At 39.6% G+C, this 9,450-nt stretch overlaps 1 protein-coding gene across 1 annotated transcript in view; it reads left to right on the forward strand.

The window, feature by feature from the left end:
- The window catches only part of LOC142761154 (protein unc-93 homolog A-like), a 161,494-nt gene extending 156,061 nt beyond the window's left edge, over positions 1–5,433 (forward strand). Inside the window, exons 6-8 of the mRNA XM_075864348.1 lie at positions 182–317; positions 1,479–1,610; positions 4,756–5,433. Coding sequence (XP_075720463.1) covers positions 182–317; positions 1,479–1,610; positions 4,756–5,018 — 531 coding nt within the window. The 3' untranslated portion in view covers positions 5,019–5,433. The remainder of the gene's footprint in view (positions 1–181; positions 318–1,478; positions 1,611–4,755) is intronic.
- The last annotated feature ends 4,017 nt before the right edge of the window (positions 5,434–9,450 follow it).

A 9,450-nucleotide genomic window follows, 5' to 3' on the forward strand; every position in this document is an offset into this window, starting at 1 on the left:
TGATTAACACATCCTTAGCTGCTTAGCTGAGCACTTATAATGCAGTAGGACAATTAGTTTTCCCTACATCAGATTACTGCATAGAGCCTGGTGTGATGCCCATACAGTACTTGATGTTTTCTACTGAGTGTATTCTCACAAATGCATTTGTCAGTAAAATTATTATATCTCTTGATTCCAGTCTTATGTTACCTGCTCTCTTGGGATACATTTTGTTGGATATGTGATGATTTGCTTTGCAGCAACCAATGCCATCTGTTCCCTATTGTTTGGAAAACTTTCTCAATACACTGGGAGAATATTTCTTTTTTCTTTCGGTAAGAAAATTGCTAACTAATAGATTGGAAAATGTGTTGTTTGCAAATTATTTTTTTTTACTTACGGATATACGATTCACAAATGCTCACCTTCCTGCACAACTTGTACCCTTTCTGGGTTTAAAAATTAAAAGGGTTTGTCCCATCTTCAAAAAAAATGTCAGTTTCAACTTCACTAGTTTCAAGGGATTCACACTATGTGAATTTCCCTAGGGGCTGAAATATGGATCTGTATTGTCATCTAATTTTTCTTATATGTGTCAAATATAGCTCCATAGTACAAAATGAGCAAATCAGCAAAATGCAGACAGGCAATTTTTTTAAATTTATGGCCATGATATTATACACGAATCGGCCGTCCAATTCTGTTGAATCGGCCGTTTAATTCTATTAAATCGGCTGTCCAATTTGATTTGGTCCGGATAAATTTGCCACGAATTGCAAGTGTTCTGATTGCCCTGTCTGACGCTCTGATGTCTTTTAGGACTATCTTTTTTTTCTTTAAATTAAAGTTTTCCTTTATTATAATAATATTGGTAAACATACAATGTTGGATACAGTCCTAGAAAACATCAGAGAGTCAAACAGTACAATCGGACACGCAAGATTCCACCCCTAACATAAAAAAAAATACCATACTCACCTCCCCTGGTCTTCTGAAGCGACACGTCCTGCCGGTCTCCTGAGATTACGTTGTTTTGTCCCATGTAACCGCTGAAGCCTGTGATAGACTGCAGCGGTCAAATGGGACAAAACAACATCATCTCAGGAGGCCACCAGGGATGCATCGCAGAAGCGGTTACATGGGACAAAAACTACATAATCGCAGGAGGCTGGCAGAGATGCATCGCACCTGAAGACAAGTGGAGCATGGTATTTTTTTTAAATGTCTTTTTCTCCCCTCTTTCTTTTTCTAATCTGTGAAATAGCGACTGGCAGCCACGATTCATGCAAAACCCAAACGTCTTGGACTTTGCCGAAGCTGAAACTTTTGAGAAATTCGGATTGAATTTAATTAGCTTAGAATAGATTTGCTTATGTCTATTCACAATGTAAAGACAAAGAAAATAAAGTTTTAACAATGTAATTTCCAGTTTGCCTTGTAAACACTTAGTCTGTCCAGTATCCATTCAATTTGTCTGTTATTTATTTCTTGACTAGCTGCAGTCACAAATTTTGCAACTATAATTGCATTACTACTTTGGGAGCCTCATCCAAATCAGTTTGCTATGTTCTTTATATATCCTGCTTTATGGGGAATGGCAGATGCTATCTGGCAGACTCAAACTAATTGTAAGTATTAAAGTATTAAAGTATCAGCTTTATTTCCTGCTTTCTAGTATTGTATTTTCAAGGCTAATGCATAGAGGGTATTTTAATTTGCAATATACTAAAGGGGACCATTTACTGGAAACAAAATACATAAATTTGCCGCTCAATAAACAGATCTTCTCTCCCACCCCTACACACACAGCCATAGTATTAAATTATAGAGTTTTTGTTGTCTGCAGCGGGCACAAGGGGTCATTCCCTGGAAATATATTTATACAATTGTCAGTGAAGTTAATTGAAACAAAATAAAGTCATGCAGCAAGCTGCCATTAGGGGCGGCTGCTATCAGCCTTCTAGCGAGACCTGCTTGTTCTGCTGGCAGGGCAAGACCACCCCTTTTTCAGGTTATTTTACAGATTGCAGCCCCGGTTGTCTGGGAGAGACCTGATTCCTTGTTTAAAGGCTATGTAAACCTTTGAGGGGCTTATTTTCAATTATTTTTTTTAATAAACTGGTCATTCAGTGTGTTTGGTGTAACTTTTTAATTAGTTTTTATTAAAAATTAGTTTTACTTTTTTAAGATACAGCTGCTCTGTATTTTCTATTCAGAGTACCTGTACGTAGTGCTAAATCCAGTTCCTGTCAGGTTCGAAGGACTGACGGATTCAGGTCATAGCGAAAGATACGGCTGCTGTTCAAAGAGAATACAGAGCAGCTGTATTTTAAAAAGTAAAACAAATTTTTTATAAAGACCAAGACACCAAGACACTGACTGGCCTGTTTATTAAAAAATTTTAATAAATGTCCATCAAAGGTGTGGATAGTCTTTAAGCTGCTGGCTGCTTTTGCTTGGCTCAATATGATGCTTTTTGCTTGACACTATTTATTGTGGGGCACTCTCTGTATAACACTATTAACCCGTTAGTGACCGCCAATATGCCTTTTCACGGCGGCCACCAATGGGCTTTATTCCGATGCATACGCCTTTCCACGGCGCTGCATCGGAATAAATAAATAAAGCAGGGAGCCGTTAAATCTCCCTGCTATGGGAGCAGCGCTGCTCGAACGAGCGACATTGATATCAGTATCGATCTCGCCAGTTTAACTCCTCAGATGTGGTGCTCAATAGCAAACGCCGCATTTGAGTGGTTTTGAAGAGAGGGAGGGAGCTCCCTCTCTCACCCCACCGGCATCCTGCGATAAGATCGCAGGATGCCGGTGGTTTCTATGGAAGCCGGGGGGCCTAATAAAGCCCCCCAGGTCTGCCACTAGTTATGCCTGCTAGGCCATGCCAGACGCATGGCCTAGCAGATGCTGTTTTACACGGACAGGCAGTAATACACTGCAATACAAAAGTATTGCAGTGTATTTTAAATGCGATCGGGGGATTGCATAGTGAAGTCCCCTGGTGGGGCTAGTAAAAAAAAAGTTTAATAAAGTTAATAAAAAAAAATAAGTGAAAAAAAAATGAAAAACACAGTTTTCCAGTTACAAAATGTTTTATTATTAAAAAAAAATAAAAAATATTAAAATGTTACAAATATTTGTTATCGCCGCGTCCATAACGACCAAACTATAAAGTTATTACATTATTTAACCCGCACGGTGAACGCCATAAAAACAATGTGATAAAAAGTTATCAAAAAGTCGCATCTACCCCAAAATGGTACCAATAAAAACTGTAAGTCTACTGCAAAAAAAAAAAAGGCCTCATACAACTGCATCAGTAGAAAAATAAAAAAAGTAGTAAAACTCTACATACGAAATCGATATAAATTTGGTATCGTTGGAACCTTAACAACCCGCTGAATAAAGTTATTGTGTTATTTATACCACACGGTAAACGGCGTGAATTTAGGATGAAAAAAGTGTGGCGAAATTGCTGGGGTTTTTTTCTATTCCCCGCCAAAAAAGTGTTGACAAAAGTTAATCAATAAATTCTATGTACCCCAAAATGGTGCTATTAAAAAATACAACTTGTCCCGCAAAAAACAAAACCTTTTGCAGCTATGTCGACGCAAAAATACAAAAGTTATAGCTCTTATGAGACGATGGAAAAACGTGAAAAATAACTTGTCATTAAGGCCTAAAATAGGCTGGTCACTGAGGGGTTAAATGTGGGGCACTATCTGTATTGTGGGGCACTATGCGGGGAATTTATTTCAGTTTACTGCCAAAGAAAAGGCGCAGATGCATCAAAAGTAGCAATTGCGCAAAACAATTTGCAACTTTTGGTGCACTTACATAGGTCATGGCACTTTAGAAAAAAGTGAGTGCCGCTTTGCAAAAGGGGGTGGGGCCATTAAGGTTTAAACACATTTACTGGCATAGATTTTCCTTTCTGGTGCACAGACAGCAGAAGATACAACAATTTTATTAAGAGACGCGTGACTCTTAATAAATTAGTTGCATCTTGCAGGTTTAAATTGACCCTCCAATCCCCCTCCAAAAATGAAAACACATTGGAAATGTAGAGTTAACTTAATTGTTGCCCCGCTCCTGAATGATCTGGCCACCGTTTTCCGCTTTTCAAGATGGCCACTGCATTCTCAGACCTTGCTATGGATAGCTTCTTTGGTAGTCTGAGACATTCCCTCACCCCTTTTTCCCTGCCCTCCGATGGACGAGAGCTAATGACGATGGAGCTGCAAGACACATCACCCACATCATCAGCGCTCGTCCAGTGCAGGGCAGTGGAGGGGTGGAAGTGTTTCTCGTGAATTCTGAAGATACTCTTGATAGCAAAATGTAAGACTGCGGCGGCTATCTTTAAAGTGGAAAACAGGGACCCAGGATGCAGGAATGGAGGTCTGATCATTCAGGAGCGGGGCAGCAGGTGAGTTGATTATTCATATTCAATGTATAGTAATTTTTTTTTTGGGGGGGGACTGGAGGGTTGCTTCAGTGCTAACACTGGCGCACGAAACGCCAGTCTTAGTAAACCTGCCTTTATGTCTTTGTCACTGTTTATTGTGGGGCACTATCTTTATTATACTTTTTTTGGGGATTAATAGCTTGTTTTGCCACTATTATTATGTGTCAAAGAGCTACCTTCCTTTTTGTGTAATTTTTTTATCATATCCAATATTGTTTTCTATGGCTTTTATTGCTTTACCTACCTTAAAATGTTAATATTTCTAAATAATTTGTACTTTTTATTTTCCAGCACTTTATGGACTATTATTTGATGATCACAAAGAAGCTGGTTTTGCCAATTATCGTCTTTGGGAATCTTTGGGATTTGTGATAGCGTATGGATACAGCACATTTTTATGTGTGTCAGTTAAATTATACATTTTGCTTGTTGTGTTGGTACTTGGGATGGTACTTTATGCCTGTGTAGAATATGGTGAACATAAAAAAATATCTAGCAAAATGGTTAAACAAGAACCAGAAGTTTATTTCCTGAAAAAGCAGACAAAAATTTAGCATTTTGTGTTATGTTAGCAGGACTTTGATGGTTCCTAATGCGTGATTGGAAAAGTTTATTGAAGCTGTATTGAGTAATAATTTTTATATTTTTATGTTTTCAAAATGACATATTTCTTAGGATGAGTATTCGAGCATTACATTTCCTAATAAATGAGGCTACAACGAGAACTTTTCAAATATTTTAAAGTTCAGGAATTTTATAACTTACACTCCCCTGGGCAAGATAAGTGAATGCTTTATATTAGAATATCCCACGAAACAATATCTTGTCACATAGTTTAAATTAATTTTGTTTTGACAAAGTTAATGTCACATTATCGTAAGTTATAGAAATTAATGTTTGTATGGCAGGGTAATTGTCTAAATCCTGGCTAATCATTGTACATAAAGAATTCTGATACAGACTAAATTAATAAAGGCTATTTGTTAATTCTAGTGTCCTTATTACAGTGTGGGGGCAGTCTGTCAGGGATCTTGAAATATACAGACTGTGTTTTACGGTAGTTAATTTTTGACAATGTTCTTATTTAGGAACTTATAATTTTCATTGTCAAAGTTCATACTTGTATTGGCTACTAAATGAAAAGTTTAGGAAGTATCTTTGCTGTAGGACTGTAATCAGGACACATATGGAACATCTTGGCTGCTTTTGTTAGTCTATAAGCTATTCTCTTGCTTACTCTTGTCTATATCTATCCTACAACACACTCAACAGTAGCTAATTTGTTATATATTTACCTTGATTCCTTTTCTAATATAACTAAAAGGGGTTCTCAGTGACTTAGCATAGGCCTTCGATGTTTGATCACTGGGCCTCTGACCCCCGGGTCCCCTGACACACAGAACAATGAAGTCGCTGAAGTGAAAATTTGTGTTAGAAGCCTGGCAAATGGCTCACAAATAGTTGTAATAAATAAGCAGGTAGACAAGGTGATCTTGGAAAATCGCAGTGGTTCTCCTTGACTATAACTTTGATGGCCGATCCTCAGCATAGAAAATAATTTTTTGATTGATGGCGGTCAGACCTCAGGGACCTGCTCCGATCAGTACAATGGAGTGGCCGCAGTCATTCTGGAAGAATTGTATACAGGATTATGTGACAAAAATAGAATTATAAGCGACAGCCAGCATGGTTTTACTAAGGACAGAAGTTGTCAAACTAACCTGATTTGTTTTTATGAAGAGGTGAGCAGAAGCCTAGACAGAGGGGCCGCTGTGGATATAGTGTTTTTGGAGTTTGCAAAGGCATTTGACACTGTCCCTCATACACGTCTAATGGGTAAATTAAGGACTATAGGTTTAGAAATTATCGTTTGTAATTGGATTGAGAATTGGCTCAAGGACCGTATCCAGAGAGTTGTGGTCAATGATTCCTACTCTGAATGGTCCCCGGTTATACGTGGTGTACCCCAGGGTTCCATGCTGGGACCACTATTATTCAATTTATTTATTAATGATATAGGGATGGGATTAATAGAACTATTTCTAAGCTATGTAGTATTGTTGAGTCTATAGAATATGTTAGTAAATTGCAAGCTGCTTTGGATGCACTGAGTGTTTGGGCATCCATTTGGCAAATGAGGTTTAATGTAGATAAATGTAAAGTTATGCATCTGCGTACCAACAATCTGCATGAATCATATGTCCTAGGGGGAGCTACACTGGAAGAGTCACTTGTTGAGAAGGATGTGAGTGTACTTGTAGATCATAAACTAAATAACAGCATGCTATGTCAATCAGCTGCTTCACAAGCCAGCAATATATTGTTGTGTATTAAAAGAGGCATGGACTCGCAGGACAGGGATATAATATTACTACTTTACAAAGCATTAGTGAGGCCTCATCTAGAATATGCAGTTCAGTTTTGGGCTCCAGTTCATAGAAAGGATGCCCTACAGTTGGAAAAAATACAAAGAAGAGCAACAAAACTAATAACGGGGATAGAGAATCTACGTTATGAGGAAAGATTAATAGAATGAAACCTATTTAGTCTTGAAAAGAGATGACTAAGGGGGGACATGATTAACTTATATAAATATATGAATGACACATACAAAAAATATGGTGACATCCTGTTCCATGTAAAACCCCCTCAAAAAACAAGGGGGGCACTCCCTCTGTCTAGAGAAAAAAAGGTTCAATCTGCAGAGGCGACAAGCCTTCTTCACTGTGAGAACTGTGAATCTTTGGAATAACCTAGAGCAGGAGCTGGTCACAGCAGGGACAGTAGATGGCTTTAATAAAGGCTTAGATCATTTCCTAGAATGAAACAATATCAGCTCCTATGTCAATGTGTAGACATTTTTCGAATCCCTTTTCCCATCCCTTGGTTGAACTTGATGAACATGTTTCTTTTTTCAACCGTACTAACTATGTAACTATGTGTCCCTTCATTGCTTATACAGGCAAATTGGCTCCGCCATATGGGCGGCAGTGCCTGGTACTGCTGCCTGTCCTATTCTTGAGAAAAGTCCTGCTGGACTGAAACGTCGCACGGGTGATTAAAAAGCTGACATATTTTGGAAGTGCTGTCTCCTCGTCTATTTTGTCTATTCAGATACTGGCCCTGATCTAATGCTACAGCAGGTATATGAACAACTGCTGCAGGCTATTAATTTGTCTACCACCTCGCTTGCTGGGAAGATAGAAGAGTTGAGGGTGGATCTTGGATTGCTCCGTCATGATGTTCAGAAGTTCAGGAACAGGGTGAGGGAGATGGAACATCGCATTTCTACTATTGGAGACAACACTGCCCGCATCCCTGATCGCTTGTCGGCGATGGAGAAAAAAGTGGAGCTGTGGCAACAGAAATGCGACAATTTGGAGAATCGTTCGGAAATAAACAACGTTCGCATTATAGGGCTTCTGGAACGGGTAGAGGGATCCATACCTGGAACCATTATTGAGCAATGGCTCTGGTGCACCTTTCCTGATGCATATTTCTCGTCGGCATTTGCAGTAGAACGGCTTACCACCAATCCACGTCTCTTAAATTGGAAAGATTGGGATATGATCCTACAGATGTCTTGGAAACAGCAGAATATTCAATATGAGAACTCCCGCGTTTTGATATTTCCTGTTTTTTCGGCTGCTTTGCAGAATAAGCGGGCAACATTTATTGCAGTGAAAAAGCAAATGCGGGATTTAAACATCCCTTATTCAATGGCTTATCCAGCTCGTCTCCAGATATCTGATGGGAGAAAAATCGTCTTCTCTGGGGACTCAAAGGAAGCTGAAGAATGGCTAATTTTGCAGCCAGGAGGCTCACATCATTAATAACAGTTACCTTTCAAATGCTGCATCCACTTCTATTGATCGGGAACATGTAAAGTTATGTTGACTATGATATTTTCCTGACCTGGAGAGGAAGAGGAAGGATGTGTAACCACTATAGTTTCTTTATTTAGGGGGCCTGTATTTAGGGGTCTGGTCTGTGTTTAGGAGGTTTGGGGTCTGTATTAGTTTAAGGGGTCTGGGGTCTGTATTTAGGGGATTTGAGGTCTGTATCAGTTTAAGGGGTTTAGGGTCTGTATATTTAGGGGTCTGTGTTAGTTAAAGGGGCCTGGGGTCTGTATTTAGGGGGTCTGTATTAGTTTGACGTCTGGGGTCTGTATTTAGGGGGCCTGTTCTAGGGTCTATTTTAGTTTAGCGGTCTTTATTTAGGGGTCTGTATTTAGGGGTCTGGTCTGGGGTCTGTATTAGATTAGGGGGTCTGGTCTGGGGTCTGTATTACTTAAGGGAGTCAGGTTTGGTGACATTATTAGTGTAGGGGGTCAGGTCTGGGGTCTGTATTTAGGGGGTCTGTGTTAGTTTGAGGTCTGGGGTCTGTATTTAGGGGGCCTGTATTTAGGGGTCTGGTCTGTATTTAGGAGGTTTAGTGTCTGTATTAGTTTAAGGGGTCTGGGGTCTGTATTTAGGGGGTTTGAGGTCTGTATCAGTTTAAGGGGTTTAGGGTCTGTATATTTAGGGGTCTGTGTTAGTTTAAGGGGTCTGGGGTCTGTATTTAGGGGGTCTGTATTAGTTTGATGTCTGGGGTCTGTATTTAGGGGGCCTGTTCTAGGGTCTATTTTAGTTTAGGGGTCTTTATTTAGGGGTCTGTATATAGGGGTCTGGTCTGGTGTCTGTATTAGATTAGGGGGTCTGGTCTGGGGTCTGTATTACTTAAGGTAGTCAGGTCTGGGGGCATTATTAGTATAGGGGTCAGGTCTGGGGGTCTGTATTTAGGGGGTCAGTGTTAGTTTGATGTCTGGGGTCTGTATTTAGGGGGCATGTATTTAGAGGTCTGGGGTCTGTATTTAGGGGGTCTGTATTTAGGGGTCTGTATTTAGGGGGTCTGTATTAGTTTGAGGTCTGGGGTCTTTATTTAGGCGTCTGGGGTCTGTATTAGTTTATGGTTCTTTATTTAGAGGGCCTGGTCTAGGGTCTTTAT

This window comes from Rhinoderma darwinii, chromosome 4 (genome assembly GCF_050947455.1).
Source record: "Rhinoderma darwinii isolate aRhiDar2 chromosome 4, aRhiDar2.hap1, whole genome shotgun sequence".
NCBI classification, from domain to species: Eukaryota; Metazoa; Chordata; class Amphibia; order Anura; family Rhinodermatidae; genus Rhinoderma; species Rhinoderma darwinii.